At 36.6% G+C, this 21811-nt stretch overlaps 1 protein-coding gene across 3 annotated transcripts in view; it reads right to left on the bottom strand.

Moving 5' to 3' along the window:
* The window catches only part of ATP8A1 (ATPase phospholipid transporting 8A1), a 124877-nt gene that overhangs the window by 60788 nt on the left and 42278 nt on the right, over positions 1 to 21811 (bottom strand). For 2 of the 3 annotated variants that reach the window (XM_063335568.1, XM_063335569.1), the window contains exons 14-21: positions 19697 to 19785; positions 17695 to 17739; positions 15006 to 15078; positions 12149 to 12254; positions 10815 to 10897; positions 10674 to 10723; positions 4597 to 4666; positions 3500 to 3584 (exon numbers count right to left, since the gene is read on the bottom strand). In XM_063335568.1, the coding sequence (XP_063191638.1) occupies positions 3500 to 3584; positions 4597 to 4666; positions 10674 to 10723; positions 10815 to 10897; positions 12149 to 12254; positions 15006 to 15078; positions 17695 to 17739; positions 19697 to 19785 (601 nt within the window). The remainder of the gene's footprint in view (positions 1 to 3499; positions 3585 to 4596; positions 4667 to 10673; positions 10724 to 10814; positions 10898 to 12148; positions 12255 to 15005; positions 15079 to 17694; positions 17740 to 19696; positions 19786 to 21811) is intronic. The other variant, XM_063335570.1, reaches the window with a different exon arrangement.

Raw genomic sequence — 21811 nt, forward strand, 5'->3', positions numbered from 1 at the left:
AAAAAAGGACATTTTACACAAGATTTGACTTACCTTAAAGTGTAAACAAAACACAAAGCAATCCTAATTACATTTATATACATTAGATTTTTAGGAACATTAAAACTATAAGATTGAATTATATTTCTGAACAAAAATTTTATAAACTTTAACGTTGCTATGTTGGAAAGCAATGAAGTGAAAATATATCAGCATAATGTTACAGCTACCCTCTTCCTCACCCCTCCTCAATATCCTTAGTAAGTTCTCAGTTGAAGTTTGAAATTTACCATCTAGAAGCTGACTTGGAATCCACTCAGGTTTAATTTTCCCATCTCACAGATTCTTTCAGCTTTCCAAATTCTTACAATAAAATCTTTGTGGCAACATTTGGAGATTTTACTTAACAATCTTTGTGCTGGTTATACTTAACAGATTTTTTCCTCCAGTAGAAATCTGAAGTACTACAGTGAGAATTTGAGACTGCAAGATTATAAGAAACATCTATTTTTTGACAACACACATTTACATTCAATTTAAGTAGCTAGGTGTGAATGTTCTAACAGTTCATTTTCACATAGTGTCAGATTCTTAGATTTCCAAAGCATGAAATTGGCCTAACTCTTTATATACTGAGAAGAGTGTTGCTTTAGCCAAATGATGTCTCATGGAGCCACAATTCGCAGACAGATCGATTTAGGGGGGGACAGACAGGACTAATGTAGTCAGTGCCTTTGGTCATTTGCCCACTCTGCTCTAAGGAGATGAACAGCACCATAACCAGGGATGGCTAAACGCAATCTTCATTTGTTCACAGGTTTCTATTGTGAAAGATAGCTCAGCACCAGCAGCAAGTCCGAAATGATCAAGAGGCTGGGCATGAAACAATACAGACGTGTCTTACATCTAAGATAGTTATTTAATATCTTCAGGATGAAAACCGTGTGTAATCTTAACATCTTGACAACTGAACAGCATTAGGAACACAGCGTTTCACCATCCAGACCAAGAGAATAAACTTCAGGCTGACGGATCAACTGATTTTCTTTTTCCCCCTCTTTGTAATAAGGATATGCTAGCAAGGTCCAAAGCAATGAATATGAGGTGAAGGGGAGGAAAGGAATTTATGACTAACAGTGATATTATTTCCATAATTCTTTCAAAATATTTTACACAGATGATAAAATGAAGAAAAGAATGCGTGTACGGAATATCAGCAAACAAGGTCTTCAAGGCATTTGCTTTTTCTTTTTAAATCAGAGACTGATTTTTTTTTTTATTTTTAATTTTAGAAAGTTTCTTTTCATTGTGATTTAAAAGAATCTTCCAAATGAAACGTGGAAAACAAAATATCATTAAGTCTGCTTCTTAACAGACTGGAACAACAACACAGGAAAATTACGCACTTTTTCTATTTATCCAAGCAGGCATTAACACTCAAGCTTAATAAATGCTTAAGTATAAATGCCAGCCATGCTAACCACTTCATTTTTGAACAACACACCAAGAGCACGCAGCAAATGCCAAGGACATACTGTACTGCCACATGAAAGGCTACTCAGGAGAAACTTTGCAACGTCATAGGCTGCAATTTAAATCTGATGCAAAAATAAATACCGATTTCTTTAATCGATTCCAGAGAGAGACATACTTAATTTTTCTTTTTTTTTTTTTTTTAAAGGTTGAATTTTATGCTTTTGAAAGGTTAGCAATTCACTTTTCTGAACAGTAAGTCTTTTCATCTGTTGAAAAGAAGGGTACAAGAAGTACTTGAACAAACATTTTAACACTAATACGTATGTACAGTGGTTTTAAAGACGGATGGAATTTTTCATTTTTTATGTTGATTCATTCAGTCCAACTTGAGTGCTAAGGAAAAAAATTATATCAGCTGTACCACTGATTTAAGAAGAATGGTAATTAAGAATTGGATTGCAATTTTCATATCAGTTCACACAGGATGGCAGACATTGATCTCTGTTTACCTCTTCTGTAACCAAATATATAGTTTTATGACCCGAACTACCTTCACATCTAAGTAATTTTTCCTTAACTGATGCTGGTTAGGCCTTTATAAAACCCCAAACTGACCAATCAGCTCATGCAATTACATTCATGAGCTAAAGGAGGTCTATCTGAGACTTCACGGTGTACCATCAGACAAATATGTTTGGTTTTAGTTCTGCTTTCAACTTTATTGTAAAATTTATTATACTTTGATACTCTAAGATTATTTAAGGCTAACTAAGTGTTTCCTGGAGAGATCTTGATATGGAAAACTAAAAAAAAAAAGAAACAGATCTGCAGCTTGCTTCTGCTGTCACTGACAGAATCAGGAGACTAAAGGTGCTGACTACGACAACTAATCAAAATGCTAAATTCCATTGTAAACCAAATGAGAAAAATTAGACAAGTCACATGTATAATGGACACAAAAAATCTTTCCTGATACAGGAAAACTTGGCCAGACATCAGTTATCACAAGGTAAGGAATACATTTTAGAAGGAAAATATTTTAATAAAGTTTGCTTTCCAGTGTAAGCTTATTTCTTCAGATATGTTAAAGAAATTTAATGTTCGAATAACAGTGTATTAAAAAAACGAAGAGTGAACTGCAGTTCAGATTTCCATAGCTGTTATAATTCTGCTTCCAACTACTTTCTCACAACTCAGTGATAAATTAAAACACTGTGATACTTCACAGTACAACTCTATAACCCTTTACTAAGATACAGAAAGGGGCCATAGCATGGAAGATCTAGAAACTGTGCTAGAAGAACTTACATGAAAGCAGGAACTTTTCTACAGTCTGCTTTCCTGCTTACATCTGTACTGTGGAATCCGCTATTATTAAATAACTACCTGGCTGTTTGTTTCAACCATCTTCATTTCACAGTATTTTAAATTTTACTTACTATTCCTACCTCATGAACCCTCACAGAGGGGTTCCTCACCTTCAGCAACTGCTTTGTAGAAGTGATTGTTAAAACAGCAGAGATACTAAAACATACCATACCGAAAGCTAGTGCTGGCGATTCCTGTTACTGTGACTGGTGACAGAAATAATATAGCATAAAGCTACCTTAAAAGCGCTACGCTAATCAGCTCCAAGCATCTTCACTTTGGCCGCTTCTTCCTGTGTGCCATCCCTACAGATTTCACTGAGCGTGGGACACGGAAGTCATCATGGGAAATGAGATCTCCACAGAAACAAACAATATGACATATGTTTGCGCTCTGGAAAAATATATTTTGTTTAAAAGACTCCACTGGGTACTGTGTGGGTGTTGTTTGTGTTGTTTTTTGTTGTTGTTGGGGGGGGGCGGGGTTGGTGGTTTTAAGCATGAAATTATTACTGAAAGTTCTGAGGAAGAGGAAGACCTTTTTTAGGAGGCATTACTAAAAGATAATTTTCAAACTTAACACGAGTAAAACATTACTGCAACATAAAAATGTAAAACTGAAAGTTGAGCAATGACTGAATTTTGTATTTAGTTTTACATTGAATAATATCACCCACCTTCTGTAGCAAACTGCTCTAGATGTTTTAAGGTGATTTCTTTGTATTTTGAACTTTCAGCAAGACGGTCATAAATTACAGTATCCTACAAAACAAATAAAATGAACTCAGAACAATTTAATAGAAAAATCAGACAAATATGCAGTGCTGTACTAATTTATTTCAGCATCAAAAATGAGTAATTTTATCTCAGAGGAAGGAGAAAAAGGGCATTCCAAATCCTCAGGTTCTTTAAATTTACAAATTCTGCTATGATGCAGTTTTTCTCGCCTACATTTTTTGCCTTTATTTCCCTTAATTTTGAAAAGGGCTGCATCTTGCTTTGGCTTGCCACATGAATTCTTTTGACCTCCTAAAATGCTGCCTTCCTCTTTAATATTAAGCCCACAAGGTAAAATTAGTGTTTCATAATTGTCATTCTCAGGTTTTTGTAGCCAGCTTGATATACAGAATATTAACAACAGCTCCTTCTCTCCACTTGAGTGGATACAGAATGGACATTTATATTCAGTCAACTTCATTTTTTTAAAGCCATTTGGGAACTGGATTTGTATCCCCCTTCCCCTCAAACTTGACTTAAAATAGAGAACAAGAACTAATGAGCAACTCTGCCATTCTCAGATACATTATGATTAAGATATTTTCCCATAGATGCTGTTTTCAGGAAAATTTACTTCTGGCATAACATCAACGGTAGGTTAAAATTCCCATCTACTCACTTATGCTAGATTACCACTTCCACCTAGTGATTCATGCTCAGCTATTCCAGCAAGTAACTTATACATTAAACCATACGTTCATCCATTTTCTTGGTGTGCAGAAGGAAGCAATTAATAGGAAGCATAAAGGTATTAGTCCAGTACAAAGAATAGGATGAACAGGTCTGCCATACCCTCACAGGCAGTTACTAAAAAAAGACTTTGACTGGTTCATTACATTAAAGAGCTACCTAGTAAAACGATGTAAATTGAAAAAGAAATCAACATTCCTTCCCCCACATTTTCAATGTTTTGACTGCAGTTATAACAACCTTTTGCCTTCATATTTGTGTTGGTAGCACATGTTCTTTGACACAGTGAAACCAGAATAAAACTCACAGCTCCTTTGCAGTAAAGTCTTAACTTTCCTGATGGCGTGCGAACGATCACTGACATTCTCTTCCTAGTGCTGAAAGAGAAATAAATGCCCTACATAAGATGGTTTGTAAATATAAATATTTACCAACATTTTACCTAAGAATATCAATATATAGCTTATGGTTTGTAAATATAAATATTTACCAACATTTTACCTAAGAATATCAATATATAGCTTATATAAGACAAAGGAAGTGAAGTAAGGGCTACTTATTCTGAATTATATATTCAGGCAACAGGTATGGAAAATCAGTTTTGTTGTCTACTAATTAGAGTGAATGCTGTTTTCTGCGCACACTTCTGTAGGCCCTTTTCCCCATAAAAACAAATTTGAGAATCTTCATCTGAATACTTTCACTGATCACAAAAAAGGATCTTAAAGCACAAAGCAGCTGAGACCAATATCATAAAGAGGTAGTGCATCACTGACTGTTTCAGCTTTTCCCTCTTTCCCAGCCAACCAGAGTCTCTCATACACCGTACTGTGCCGCAATCCTATTACTGTCAGCCCAGAGTTTCGTTCATTACGCAACTATGCTAAGAATTTGAAAGGGGCTCACCTCATTTTAACTACTTTCTGGCTCTCAGTCATTAATGAGATCTAGTGTTGTTTTTTGGTTTTTGTTTGTTTGGTTTCTTTTTCCCCCCTCATGACTGAGGTAGGAATTGGAGGAAAGCATGGAGAAGACTGTCACTCTCTGCTTTCTGTCTTCCCTTTGAGGTCCTCTGACAAGCATACCTTAGGTTCAAGATCATATTCAGTCAAAACGTGTATTTATACTGTAATTCTTTCAAACCTTAGCTTTTTAAATAAACCCACAAAAACTATTCCAGGAACAAAACATGTCTTGCACAACAGTTCACCGTAAAATACACAAACGAGATGGAAGTAAATGGTCCTTTTCCAATTTTGGTTCCTGTTGGAACTGGATCCCATTTATACATCATCAAATAGCATTATTGTATGAATAGTTCCTGAAGTTCAGACTGACATGGAAAACATCCTGTAAGTGGGATGTATGGAGATAGATGGAGGAAAGAATTTTATAATCACTGGTGAAGTAACTGACCAAATACTATCTTCAAGAAAATATTTTCCTATTCCACCTGTGCATGCACTTTGCTTCAAGTACAGACAGCTGAACAGCAATATTAAATTACATTTTTACTGCAAATATTGCACAAGAGAGCATAAAAAGGTATTAACTACTGCAATTCCTTCTCCATTTCATCTCTAATCCAAAAAACCTCAGATAAGCTGAATTCCAAAAACCCTTAGACATTGTCCAGTTGGGGAATCTGAGTAGACAACAGTGGAGAAATTCAGACCAGCTAAACTACAGTTAAGTTTCCTAAAATAAAAGCAAGTCTCAGATCCACTTTGATTCTCACCAAGATTATCTAGCCTACTGTTACATAAACTCGTTACACTTGCCTGAATGTTCAATTAAGGAACTGTGAAGGAATTACAGTAATTTAGGGTTTGTATAAACAATAATTTGATATATATGCCCTTAACAGGTAAAAACTCATTAGTTTTGTACTTGTCTTGAAATCTTGAAGTTCTGCATGCAGCTGCCTATTGATCTACTGAAGACGTACCAGAGAATAACCAATGTTTTCCTGTAGCATTCTGAAACTTTAGCTATGAAGACAGATACCGAATCTTGACTGACATACATTTTCGTAGTAAAACTGCAATAAAGCTAATGAGCACGACTTACTGTCAAGGACTTCTATCTTTTTATGAGCCTTTTCATTGCAGTCACAGTTTTATTTTCTTTTCTTAGTGAAATACAGAAAACCACAAAATTGCACTACTACAAATAACTGTCAGTGTGAAACCATTTTTTTTTGGTTTGCTTTCTTCACCCATAGAAGTCACATGAGCTACAAAGGTGACCTGGTTATAAGGTGCAAAATACTGAACAGATGTCTGCTGAAATACTGAGAGAGAAAATGCCTGCCAGCCTGGGAACTGCTCGCCTGGAAACCAGAAACATCCTTGAGAAGCACAGCCAGCACACCTCAAGTACAGCTGGGTACCTAGAAACCATTAATATGCGCAAAACAAGGAACTGTAACTGCAACTTATTGTCTGGAAAGGTGAAAAAGTCTGGAAAAGGGAGAAAACCTCCTGAGAAAGTAGGAACTGGCAACTGCTATTGGTTGTTCTAGCTGAAAGAACAGGAAAACACTCTGGAAAAATAAAAATTGGTCTGAAAGAAAATAAAACACCATCATCTATTGGCTGTCCCAGGTGAAAAACAGAAATTAGCAGCATCTATTCACTGCTCCAGGTGGTGGTGTCTTACACCCCCTTATGTCTCTGCCATATAAAAATGACTTGCTTTTACCCAAAATGGAGCCTCTGTCTTTGGGAGCTCCCCCTGCATGAATTGTCGTCTGAGGTCTCCTAGACAGGTTACTGGACCACCACCAGGAACACCTGGCTGACTCCAGACTCTCACTCTTCAAAGTGAGACTTTGTGTGCCACCCGCTTTGAGGCCCCACTCCTGGGAGCAGTTTGGTGAGCACTGTACCCATATTATTTTGAATAATACGCGTGTGTGTGCACACACATAGAGGTAACTAATATTAAGTGTATTTCTTCACTAGTGGTAATTTAGTATCAACTTGTAATATACGGAAATATATAGTTGCTGCTACTATTGATTGCTGCTACTATTAAAATATGAACGTACTTCATTACTCATGAGTATACTTTATTTTCTAGTAGTAATTTGTAGTAATCTGTAATAAAGACATTTAGAAAATAAAGCCTCCACGTCCTTGTGTGTTATGGAATCCTGCAAACCCACCGTCGTGATCTCTATAAACCTGCAGGCTGGGTAGCCCTTTGGGTCATGACAAGAAGGCAAACAGCTGGTATTTCCCAAGGAGTTGCCATGGGATTAGAGATGGACAGAAACATCTTAAGGGGACAGAAACACCTCTCTCAGTCACAAGATTTGACACTTCCAGAATCTGGGAATGCAGAAGTAGCTTGTGATGGGCCCCCTGTTACTTTAAAATCTGTCTTAGGTTTAAGATGAAAATTCCTTCTGAGTGTAGGCTCACAACCACAGAAACAAACACTGCTACAGAGGTATCGGTACCTCCTCTGTCAGCCACTCACTCTTTTTCTACATTTAGAAGTATCAGTCTTTAGTCACAGAACAGGATCACCATATTCTGGACCTCTTTGAATGATGGAGAGGAGATAAGGTCTCAAATGCTCTAGGAGGGCTTCTGTCTGCCTGGTACAACAGCCAAGGCAATGTGGATTATTCATACAACTGATCAGACAGGGGACTAGTCAAGCTATTGTTGTCTTTCAGATAAATACATCAGCATTATAAATAAAAAATAATTAGGTTTTAGACAAGAAGCTTTACTCTGTAACTATGACAGATGGTTTCTGCTAGACTATGGAGGTAACCCCAGGGATACAGATTAGAATCAATCATTAAATGAATAGATGGTACACACTCCAGATATTGAGATACTACTAAATCTATACTCAATACTTGCCAATGAAATTAATTCTAGTGCTAAAAATTCAATTCATCCCTCTAACAAAACAAGCAGATACAAGTCAAAACCTCACTCAGTAGCACTCTAGTAATGACACATTGATGCAAGGACTGATGTGCAATTTGTGCACTGATAGTGGACATCACAGACGACATTCTATGCTTCTGGATCCTTATCTGACTCGGTGCCTTGCTTCCTCCTGCCCCATAGATACATACCCTAGGGGTCGGGTCTGGCTCCCAAGAGACAGCTGCGGTTTTTCTACTTGTTACAGTTCCAGGTGACAGAATACAAGAACAGGCACAACACCGCACAATTCCTTCCTTGACATTATGGAGAGAACCCCGAATAGCAGAGGGTCTGAACAACTCTTCACTTCTTTGAGCTTAAGGTACCACAGCAGTTGTGGCATCTGAGCAGAGTATCATCTACTGGCCGCAATCTAAACTCAGCGCAAGTTATCAAGCGATTAGCACTACATTTCAGGAATGATTGTCAACTGGTTAAGGATTACCACTTGCTTTCCGTTTAGCTACTTCCTTGCCACAAACAAAATATAATTAGCATATTGTATAAGTCTACTACTTCTCTTTTCACAGGCAGAGCTATGATATAAAAAGACAATACCATAAAAAGACAACTCTACCAAGCATTTCTCCAATTTTTACTTCCGTAACATACTTCTCCGAAAGACTATCCTATCAAGTGTTGACACTGTTGCACTCTACTTGCAGAAGAGTCTTATCTGGCTTGTACTGGAAGGTGGCAAGGAATTAGTTTGCATTTTTTCTGGGAAAAATTTGGAACACCTGGAAACTCTTAACTCAATAGTTTAATCGCTACAGATTACTTCTCTGATGGTACGTGCTTCTACCCATACAGATGGTGTTATGTTTTGGAGCTAAAATTTCTCTTGCTGTGGAACAAGGGTGACCTCTAGTGCTTCCAACAAGTCAGTTCCAATCAAAGGTAAATACTGCAGAATAACAAAAACAGGTATAAAAACTGACTGCTTAATAAAGTTGGGTGATTGGTATCCACCAAAAAAAACTTAATCCACCAAAAGTTAAGATTTAAAAGCAATTCTCCTTTCTCCGTATAGTATCCCTGTTTAAATTACAATTTTAGACTGGCACAGAAGTTTAAAAAGATATATGAAATTAATACAAAGATCAAACCCAGAAACAACATAGGAATCCTTCACTGCTACTCCATGAATGCAGTATAAACTTCCACAGATGCCAAACTAACACCACCACTCTCTGTGCTCCATACTTGCTAACTTTCCAGAACAGAAAGTGAAAGAAGTGCCTGCAGAAAAATGAAACGATGGCATAAATCTGAAAAATATCAAGCACATCCTCTACAATACATAAAACCAACACTAACTGCAAGCAGCCATTAAAAGACATTCAAAACTACAAAAATTACTTTCTGTGGAATTTTTTTTTTTCCCCACTGTGGTGATCTTTATGCTTCACATTATTATTGCTATTATTATAACTATAGGCAACTACTTCTCTCATTTCTCCCAAGTTACACATCTTCAGCCTCTCTCTCCAGTATAGCCTTAGATTTTTATTTTTTTGATCTTTTTGCTTCCTCAGCTAAGCTCAAGGGAAACGTAATAGGACAGGAAGGAAAACAATGACTACTTTCCGCAGGCACAATTACAAGTAATCATTCGAAGAAAAAAAGAGAGCTTCCTCTACATATAAATCCCTTCCCCATCCTGTGCCAAAGTAAGCAATGGGCCTACACAAACACTCAGAAGACAGAGGGCATACATGGATACAATTTAAAAAGATTTACATAACAAGTGAAACTGCATCCAGATTTCTTATGGGTACCTTCATAATTTCAACAGCTTTGACAGAGAATTTTTACTGAAAGCAAAGTACGTGATAAATTCAGTTTCCAAGAAAACTAACTGGCCAGCACTCTAGTGATGATGCTCAGAAGAGAATGGGTTTCAGTCTATAAAGTGTTTAAACAAATCATAATTATTCAGGTATATTTAAGGTCAAATGCAAAATTTCATTCTATCAGTCAAGGCAAACGGAAGTTATGTATAACACTTATTTCAGTCTTCCCCCCTACCCCCAAATATCAATTGTTTAATAAATCACATGGTACCAGGGCTTTCAGAAATACATTTAAAAGTTCAAGTACTTTCCTATACTGTCTTTTCACATAATGTTTTGAAGTTTTTAGATAAAGGGTATTTTCAAGCTTCGCGCAAAAGCGAAAAATATTAGCCAAAAAGGAGATGAGGAAAAAACCTATGTCTCCGAAAATGTTTTACAGTAAAACCAGAAGTGTGGTCTTAATCGTGTACACTGCTTCACCTATAGGATGATCACGTATTACAGAGATAAAAACCACACAACCTGCATACTTTGCCTGTAAAAATACAAAAAAATGCAAACATTTTTACCCCTAAGAGAAATTCATGAAGTATTTTCACACAAAGACACTGAGTAGACAGCATGCTGTTTACCTCGTAAATTCCAGCACGTTTAGCAGTTCATATCTCTCTTCCTGTCCCAACTGAAGAAGGAAAAAAAGAAAAATGAGAATTAACGCAAAAACCCTCAAGCTTATTATACAGCAAAATATAATGTTACTCCAAGGTACTTACAGACTCTATGATTACTGAGTCAGGTGTCCTTCCAGTGAATACAAAACGAAGATGCCTGGCTGCTCTGACCAATGCTCCTTCATCTGCAACAAGTCCATTAGTTATTTTGCAGATGTACTAGAAAACTGTTAGTTTACCCCATGATTTAATGGACACAGTCCAAGCTTCTTTATTTTTGGACTTCCTTTTTCCTTTATAGATTTTTAAGATTAGATGTGGTGCTGGAATGAACTCTTTGTTTCTCCCATTAAAACTGCTGAAATGAGTTTACAGTTCAGAGAAAATAAGCCCTGAGAGGAACACGCCTCTCAGCTCAGTAACAAGAACACCCTCTTCGAAGCACCTAGGCAAGCACCTTCCTCAGTAGGGCACTGGACAAGGTACATTTCTTTTTGTGTAGATTCTGTTTTAGAAGAAAAGAGCAATAAGTCATTCCTGTAAATAACCGATATCTTCAATGCCTACATTCAGGAAACATTTCAAGCAGCAATCCAGTCTTCCATAGGCATCTGTTCTCTTCAAATGGCTCAGGATATCAGAATGGAATTTGCTCGCAATGCCTAATAAAATATTGCCAGGGCCCAGTTAGCTTTATTTATGGCCCTACCTCTGCCCTTGTCTTCCAACTGTTGAAGGACACAATTTAGAGAGATAGCCATCTAGGAACTGGGGCAGAGAGGGAAGAAGAAGGCTGGAGACTCTCTGCTTCATGTCATTTCTCCTATTATGAATTTTTATAATACATTAGCAGAACTGAGCATATTTTAATCATTTTTGCCTTGCTTCATCATTTTCTGAATTCAAAAACTGCCTATGAACACAGTAGGCTTGAACCAGAGCTTTTGCACTATAATCTTTTATCAGTCTCTAACAGAACCTACCACAACTTGTATCCTATTAAAAACATTTCTTTTTCACTTTTGATTACAGTCTTTGTTCTAAATCAATACCATGGTTACCAAGTACAGAACAGGTTCACGAGCAAGGACATCAATTTGTCTCCTGGTTTGAGTTCTATTGGCATTTGAGCAGTTACTTCAGTTTTTCACAGCAATCCTACAACACCTTAGGAGTGCCGGATGGTTAATCACCCTTTGCCCTTACACAATGCACAGGACATCCATATGTATTTTCTAAAGCAAATCAGAAGAGTCTAAATCTTTTGACAAAACTGATTTTAGCTGACACCAATTCTTTTTTTTTTTTTTTTTGAGAGATACATTTTGTTTTTTAATCTTGGAAGATGCTGCAAAAAACAATAAACTTTGAATAAAATTTGCTTGTAAGGTGACAGAATATGTTACTAAATGTTCACTCAATTATTTCAGTCTCACCTGGAGATGCTGCTTGATATATGATTTTATCACCTTCTCTTTCTGGAACTGCTGTATGACACACTGCCATCATCGTCAAAAACTCACATATTATAGGTGCAGTTGGCTAAAAAAAAAAAAAAGTCAGAGTGTGATTTAACCAGTAACTAATGGAAATGTAGTAATAGATACAGACAAGTAACAGTCCAGAAAAAAAAAAAGAAAGCCTTTTCCTCTCCTTTAAAAACTATCAACAACTACACAAAACAGACATTATCTGCATTATCTGTATACTAATTTCAGCATCCAGAATAACTTCTTGCTACTGTACTTCAATACTGGCTACACAGATAGAATTTAGTGGCATTTCCCATCATGAGAATCAGAAGTAGATAACCAGAAACACAGAATAATTCAAATAAGCATTTTATAGGGAAGGTAATTCTGAATGCTGTATTGAAAAAATTCTGTTGTATTTGCAGAAGTCTCTTTGGATGCTGTCTTTTTTACTAAAAATATTCCCTTTTACATTACTTGTGTCTAATACTGTATTTGACAACACTTTTTAAGAACCTTTAGAAAGATGCAGCAATCAAACCCAAAAAAGGTGTGGAAAATGCTGCAAGGTCAGGCAGACAGCTTTTAAAGGAAGACATTTAGATAAACGTCTCAGGCACTTCAGAGTCTACAAAGCCGAAACAATTTTAAATGATTTAGCCAAAAGAGGGGAAAAAAGTGTATATAACCAAAATAGTTGATTGTTTTTGATGAATACAGCTAAAAACAGAATCACAGGGTTGGAAGAGACCTCTGGAGATCATCTAGTCCAACCCCCCTGCCAGAGCAGGGTCACCTAGAGCAGGTTGCACAGGAACGCGTCCAGCTGGGTTTTGAATGTCTCCAGAGATGGAGACTCCACCACCTCTGGGCAGCCTGTGCCAGGGCTCTGCCACCCTCAAAGTAAAGAAGTTCCTCCTCATGTTGAGGTGGAACTTCCTATGCTCAAGTTTGTGCCCATTACCTCTTGTCCTGTCCCCGGGCACCACTGAAAAGAGCCTGGCCACATCCTCCTGACACCCACCCTTGAAGTATTGATAAGCGTTGATAAGGTCCCCCCTCAGTTGTCTTTTTTCCAGACTGAAGAGACCCAATTCCCTCAGCTGTTCTTCATAAGAGAGGTGTTCCAGTCCCCTAATCATCTTGGTAGCTCTCTGCTGCACCCTCTCCAGCAGCTCCCTGTCCTTGAACTGGGGAGCCCAGAACTGGACACAGTACTCCAGACGCGGCCTCACCAGGGCAGAGCAGAGGGGGAGGATGACCTCCCTCGACCTGCTGGCCACACTCTTCTTGATGCACCCCAGGATGCCATTGGCCTTCTTGGCCACAAGGGCCCATTGCTGGCTCATGGTCATCCTATTGTCCTCCAGTACTCCCAGGTCTCTTTCCACCTTATTAGTACAGCTGAAACTTGAAAAATGAACAAACCGACTCCTGAATGGCTGCTCAAAAGAAACCCCAGCATTCCCCTTAAGTAAGCTCAAAGCAGCTGCCACCTCAATGGAGTTGTTTTTTTTTGTAGTGTATCTATAGTATTTCAGATTAGTACCAGACTAAGAACGCAAACAATTGAGATAACATTACAATTATTCTATAAAATGCAGTAGTCTCTGAAAAACTAACTTAAATCGATAGCACAGAAACACTATTGGGAGCAGGTACCTGTCCTCTTCCACTGAGGGCTCTTATATCCTCTATGATGTATTCAGAGGGCTGAATCACACATTCTTTTCCAAAGCACTTCAGAACACAATTTAACATACAGTGGTGGCACTGCTCTTCGAATGTGTGCCTGAATTTTTAACTCTAAGATGTGTACAAATGTATTTTTATAGCTGGTATGCTCATATTATATATACTTAATGCTACATATCTCAGAAAAACTCTCAAGATTCAACCACCTGCATGCTAAGGACTCTCTAGACAAAAAGCAGTAACACAATGATGCCTCTTCTGAGCAGTCTATATTACTAGCACTGAAAATGGCCTGTGCAGGTAAGCATAAGAGCCCCCTCTGCTTTAGATATGCTTGAGAGTCCCACTCGGGTGTCTAGCATTTAAGACTGCCCCATTTGTAGGAATAAAACGCTCCACTGTCTGCCGGTAACCGTGAAATTATCCTCCTGGGTAGACAAAATTTAAGGAAAGAAAAGAGTAATTTATTTATTTACACTCTTCAAAAAGAGAACAAACAGTTACACAATTTAAGGTAGGTGTTCTTGGTTATGACTAGGCAAAAACATCTCTTGCACAAATGACAAACAGAAAATGATAAAGATGGTACTATTTCTTAGTCAAATCATAAACTAAGTTACTAACTTTCTGTGAAATGCATTGTCTCTTTGGGGCAAATACCAGGCTCTAGAATGCCTGTTTCATTTCATGATGCACTAACCCCATGGAAGGATGTACACAAAACCAATGTATATGGTTAACTTGACTCTTGTACTAACCCTGGGCACAGAAATCCTAAGTCATGTCAGGACAGTAAGTTAACCTGACTGATCCTGAAAGCGTTGATGGATGTCATGACATCCTATGAACAGCATAACTAACGTTAAAACACCCATAGAATGAACAAGGTAAGGCTATTATATTTCAGACTCTTAACATCTGAATCCTACCATAAAAAAAAAAAAAAGGTCTGGATCTAATTACCAAGTATCAGCAACAAACAGTCATATAAGTATTCATGAGAGCATGCTGATTTTGTGTAAATACATTTTTTATTTATTTTCCTTCAAAGGACATAATCTTTTGAGTTACTGAAAGCAACAGTTTGATTTCACAAAACAATGGTAATTGTTTCTATATAACTTACATGATTGCTTTGAAGATTCTCCAGTAATGATGAGTCACTAAATGTTTTATCTTCTCCATTTTGTGAGCCCTGCCTAGGAATAATTAAGTAGAAAAGAGATCATCATTAGCATATTCTTAACAATTCATATCCAAATCATCCATGCTACTGTGCTAAGGTCAAATGCAAATTTGGTTTATGGCTGTTACAATAACGGCTGCAATCAAATACTGTGAGAAAATGAAATGAAAAGGTACTTGTTTCACATCTCCAAAGTTTACCTAATTTTAAGAAACCGAGATTCATGTAAATACACTTAAATCCAGAGAAATTTCTCTGCTGACTTCAGGAAATGCAGGATAAAGTAAAAATAAATCTACAGTGTAAGACTGTGGCTTCTTGTCTTCTGATCTCTAGAATGAGATTATTGAAGAGACTCAGAACAAGACATGCCCAAAGAGATCACATTTCTTTGAGAAATTAGCAGTTCTGGAATAGGTTTGAAAATGTTTGCAGAAAAAAAGTCCAGTATCTGAAAGAGGTAAGCAAACTGAGTTCACACATCAGGGAAGTCAGGTTTGTTTTCGATTACTCACAACAAAACAGGAATCTAGTAAACTGGTATGATATATAATATGATAAAGAAGACACAGCAACACCAGTGAAGCAGGAAGGGACTGAACAGCTGGCAAGTGGAGACGGTTCTAGAGAAATAAAATCACTAACAACTCTCATATTGCACAAATCTTCTGGTTGAAGCGGAGAGCTCGAAAATGTAGATTTTTGAGCTAGGAAGACTCGTTACTGCAGCTGACTGTTGAGCATTAAGACAATCTAGATGAGTCTGAATCTCAGTGAAACAAAACAGTGCTGAAAAGTGAATCCAGCTGGAGGAAAGTATTCTTTTTTCATCTACTTTTGACCTTTCCTTGCTCACATAATCTTAGAAGACTGCAGAGACATTCAGTGATTTAAGTTGAAGGATAAGCCATATACATCAAAGGCAGTCTAAAGATTCTCTGTGAAAACCAAAAGTTGGTTTAGCTGGTTTAGTCCTGCACTACCATGAAGGAATATAAAGTGGCAGTACCTCCTCTATATAACTACTCAAGGACTCCTTTTTCTAAAAATCTATTAAAGTGAAAAACTCAAAGCATCGTCATTCACCAAGACTTTTTTTTGTAAAATGCAAAACAAATAGATCTTTAAGTGCCAAATGTTAACAACTTCAGATACATTAAATTTGTTTAGAATCTACAGTTTCAGCTTTGTTTGCTTAAAGCTTTCTGACAGAAAGACTTCAAGATATTTTCCAGATTCTTAGTGCTAAAAAAAAGGAAAAATATTTGCAGGTATATGTTGTGTTAAACTGGAAAGCAATACTTTCAAATAAATAATAAAAAGATTTAAATAATATAGAATTCAGTACATTAGTCATTTTAGGACTAAAAATGTTAGTGTCATAAACACACTCTATTAGTTACAACATTTACACACAAAAAGTTTTCTTATGAGGTATCTTATTTCGTATTTACAAGATGTTCATTGCTTATAAAAGAGAAGTACTTTTTTTTTTTTAACTACTGTTCAGGCATCAGTTTATACATTTCAGATGTGCTTATAAAGATTCTGGTATGTATTGGTCAAACCTAGTCTCATTTCTAAATATCTTATAAGCAAGCATGCTTAATTTCATGTAAGCATTGAATTATTTTAATGCAACCACTCACTTGTGTGCCATTAAGTACACTTGTACGTCTTTGTAAGAAATACCTTGCTGATACATCAAGTGAGGATATTCAGGTCACATAAGATTCTGGGGTGTGCACGTATGCCACTTTTTGTATGTATGTGTGTGTGTGGGTTGTTCAGGGTTTGGGTTTTTTTTAAATCTAAAGAACGAATTATTAATTCTATTATCAAGTTTTTTTTCTTTCAAATTTTTTAAACATAAAATGACAACATGTGAAGAGTTTTGTGTGACATACCTTGCTGTGACTTTCGACAAATACAACAGTGATAATTTAAAGACCGTAAATGACATTTGTCTCCCGATCTATCTCAGCTTATTTTGAATGGTATTGCAAATATTTAGTTTAAGGAAGTATGATGAAGAAGTAGAAGGCATCATGCAGATGGCAACAGAAAGGAAACCAGGACTTAATCTTTCCTGAGGCACCCGTTAAGAGATTATGTTGGCCCCAAGTGTATTTGGGTGCTTTAATCTCAGTTTCAGTTAAGAGCTAGGTAGTGCTAATATTCTAAAACTACCTATAGGAAGTAAAATATTAACAATAACTTATTACATATTTTTCACTCTCACATATGGACTTTTTCAAACGTGTTAGAGATTATTACTAACCTATTACTAAGTAACAGTAGAAAAATGCGATCAAAGTTACCGTAATACCAACTACCTTAAATGACAAATCTCTCCAGTACGCAATTCCGAACTGTATAGGATTGTCAGCAACTGTCCTATACCTCAGTGACCCTATTAGCAATTCTATTCCAGAGTACACAACTTAATGACGTAGAATTCTGATGGCATAAATTTGTGTAAGACTCTGTCAGTCTGCATCAATTTGAAGCTAAAATAACTTTTGAGTAAAATATCTCACATTTAGCTCTGTTTCTAAAAATCTCGCTCACTGGTTTTAAGCTTGAATCTTCAACAAACACGACACACTAAATGATCTTTAGAGCTTACCAATCATCTGAAGGAACACTATAATCCTCAGGCTCAGGGCAATGGCTGCACAAGAAGCAAGGAAAGAACAGAAACAGGGAGAGGAAAAAGAATCACAAAGACTAAAAAAGTGGATCACATATAAAAAAGAAGGTAGTTAATGACATTAGATTACTAAAAAAGTTTTAAAGGTATTTCAACTGAGCGTTTTGCTACTGCAAAACATTGCAAGAGTATCATATTTCTCTTGAGGCTTCATAAACTATAAATGACCTTTTTCTTTTTCGATTGAAAGCTTGTCTTCTTACTAACTTATACAAGCAGATAATAAAGGCATTTACCCTGTTTACAAATCTGGCTTTATATTTCAGTATATATACATTGCTAGTTTCCCATTAAACAAAAGGTAGTTTTTTTAATTATCTGAAGCCATGCTAATGCAGCTTGTCTGTCTGAGCTCACAAAATACTGATGAACAAGGCTAGCCATAGCACACGATGGAGTCTGCCCTGTGATAACACGTTTGAATATATCCCAATTTGTAACACACTTAGAAAAGGCATAGGAGATGGAACAATCGCTCCTACCCTTTTCTGTGTTCTCAGCTTCTTATTTGCATCAATACAGAAAGACAAAGTGACTCTGAGTAGAGAGATGCTGTAATGGCTTTTCACTGCAAAGAGAAACTCTGCTTTCTAAACAGTGATGCTGAAAACAGGTCTATGTCTTTTCAAAATTGGGTGGATGGGAGCAGGAAAGTATAGCAAGAAAAAAAATCTGATTTTTTTTTCCTAAAGAAAACATTCACACCCAGGTTTCATAAAGGAGAAATCTTAGAATTTGTGCTATACCAATTTCAGATGAAGATATACAATGAACTGAATATCAAATACTGATTTTAAGTGCCATTATCATTAATGTATTTTTTTTATCTTAAAAAAACTGGTATACAAAGAATTTGAAAATAGGTAGCTCAGAGCAGTTTCTCTGCAGTCATAAAATTACCTCATGTAGTTGAAATTGAGCCTAATATATATCACACACACACACATTTACATATGTATTCGAAATATCAGAGTTAGAACTATAACTGTTAATTAAAATATCATCAGTATGGTTAATGCATTAAGGATCTAAGTTTTTTCAAAACAGAAAGCCTAAATTAGACTCCTGAAAATTAGGACTTTTCAAAGGGATCCAAATGGTAAAGCCACAAATTATCACCTTTAGCACAAGCCCAACGCTTAATTTCATAACCTCTGCCTGATCTCTGCCCAGTTCTGGAGGTGTCTAATTATCTGCTACTGAATGCTCCGAGACTGGCCCAAGTCCAACATCTCACATACTGGTAAGCCACACTGGCATTTACAATGTAGGTTCTTCTGCTCTATTGCACTAATGAGTATTTTCAAGTAAACAGCCTTAGAAGTTTGAGGCTTTTACCAACTCTGTTGAAGGAGTTGGCTGCAACTACTGACAAAGAAATAGTAACATGCTTTGTTTGCATTTATTTGGAGAGATTTCTTAATAGCAACATTGATATTTGGAGTTATGCCACTGTAACAGTATTCATAAAAGCCACTTGAATGTCGTTAATGCCACAGTACTGTAATTCAAATTCTTGTTCACCCTGCATATTATTTAGTGCAAGAGCATATGCCTGTATAAAATATGAAGCATGGACAATGAAACAAGTTTTTGCAAGTATGAAAGAAGAGTTCTTTTTACTAACAACATTAAACAGACTGAGCGATAGAAAAAACATGCACACTGAAGGTATGCTACACCATTAAGCCTTGGGTATTTAAACTTTGTATTGGTTCTCTTGGCAAAAAGACGTCATGACTGAAGTGATGATACCTCTTATAAGTAACATTTCATAGTACCAAACAAACTGATTCATATTTGTAGGTACTGCCAGGTGTAAGTTTATTTTAACTGTACTATTAATGCATGGGTACACATACGCAGGCAGAGGAAGAGAGAGGCACACAGATAAAGAAAAGTATATAAAAATACCTACCCGTAAGCAACTCCTGCTACAGTACACTTCTTAAATTGCATGACATTGCATGTCAGGGTACCCGTTTTGTCAGAAAATATATATTTGACCTAAAGAAATGATAAAATTCATTATACATTAACATTCAGCAGTTATATACATATCTGGTAGAATTCAGGACTATCAACACACTGAATTTTTACTGGTACTGCGATATGCAGAGTTTGTAGAAAAAAACCCACCATACAGTACATAAATGTGGCAGATGCACAGTCCTGATACACATTTCCAAACATGGCAACCAACTGAGATATCAGGAAGCTTAAGCTTGCTTCAGTGGATGGTGGTATACTTTACTGTCCCTCACTCTATGTATTGTTGAAATGCAATAAACTAGTGAAAACCAATGGCTTTCCTAGTAAAATATTCCATTTCTGACAGAAAACAATAAGGTAAAAGAAAAGTATCCATATGCATTTTTAAACCCCTCTTTTTGACTTAGAAATATCTTCTTCAAGACAAAACATTAGTAAAAAAACCAACAGTTCAGGAATGACAAGTTGCAGGGATAGAAATATGTTCCTTTCTACCTACTCCAGTTCTCCTATTTCCCTAACATCATAAACCCCTTCCTCTCTGAAACCACTAGTTAAAGTATTATAAAAATTAAAGCTGAAATACACATATCTGTGATATATTGAAATTTAGTTCAAACCTAATCTTAAGAAAAAGGTTAACATACGAAGAAATGGTCTGCGATGAAACAAAGGCTCTATTAGTCAAAGGTAAACTTAAACTTTTATTCATTAAAATTTATTTCTCATTAAAAAAATAAAAATCACAGTATTCTTCATTAGGAATTAACTGCATTATACATAGAGCTAATAAGGCTACGTATTAGTAAAATTTACGCAGCATCTCCTATTTAAAGATTCTCTTCCTGCGGGATTACGACTTAGCGAAATGAGCAGTTAGAGAAATCTTCCATGCCAGGTTTATGCCTCAAACTGTATTTTTTTGTGTGGGCAGAATGGGAAAGCAGGAATTGCAGCTAAGGAAACTCAACCTTTTCTTCAAACATCAAAGTTTTGCCTTTTTTAAAACCTGAAGATCTCTTGGGGGAAATCTTCTCTTCGTTATGTGCAGACCGCATGTACTTCAGAGAAGGCACTTGCTCTTTTTGTTAGCAGAGTCTCCCTTTGGTTTTCCTACAAAAAATCTGCTCAAATTAACAATCTGTCAAGAAAGTGAAAGTGGACATCCCAAGAAGCCTGACTAGATCTTGGTGCTGGAGGAGTCTTCAATGAGGAAACTTAAAAAGCAAAGGCAAGAACCGTCAAAGTCAAACAGAGGGAATGTGTCTGGGAATGTGAATAACAAGCTAACTGCAGCGAGAGAAAAAAACACCAGACAGATTGCGTAAAATGAGACAGAAGGAATGCTAAGATTGAAGAGTCTCTTCCCCAGCAGAGGAGCTTGTGCTCCCCCCTTTAAGGCCAGGAAGCAAACAATTTTTTCTGCTATCTGCACATAATTCTTAAACCCAGTAGGCAAAGGCCCTGTCCTCTATGTAGACCAATGTTAGAACACTGTAACCTACAACTGCTGTTTTCCCAAATGCAGACCTCTTAAGTATTAGTCCCTAAGACTTGTTTGCTACATGGCTAAAATGATGTTGTTATTTATTGTTCTTGGAAACTTAAAACTTAAAAACAATTTTTACATTTCCATGCAATAAACTAAATAATTAGTTATGAAAACTTCTAGTTTAGGAAATGCAAGAATTGTATTCTTCTGTGTATAATACAGTTCAATTAACTGAGCACATAATGTTTTTTCCACAGAATCAGTTTACCATCACCAGTCAGTGTAACAGAAATAATGATGTTCAGCATGTTTTTCAAGGAAGGCTGCAAATACAGCTGGCTGAAACTGCAAACGTAACATTCCCTGTCCCCCAGACACACTTCTACAAAGTCATCGTCCACAAAATGAACAACGTACGGTGAGCGATCTCTTGTAAAAACCTTAACTGATTTTATAGTATTAAAAGAGAACTCTAAAGCAAAATGAAGAATTCATTTCAAATTTCTAGGGCTTAATTCAGCTGTAAGCCCCCGTTCCACTGACTGCTTC

This window comes from Chroicocephalus ridibundus, chromosome 5 (genome assembly GCF_963924245.1).
Source record: "Chroicocephalus ridibundus chromosome 5, bChrRid1.1, whole genome shotgun sequence".
In the NCBI taxonomy this organism is placed as follows: domain Eukaryota; kingdom Metazoa; phylum Chordata; class Aves; order Charadriiformes; family Laridae; genus Chroicocephalus; species Chroicocephalus ridibundus.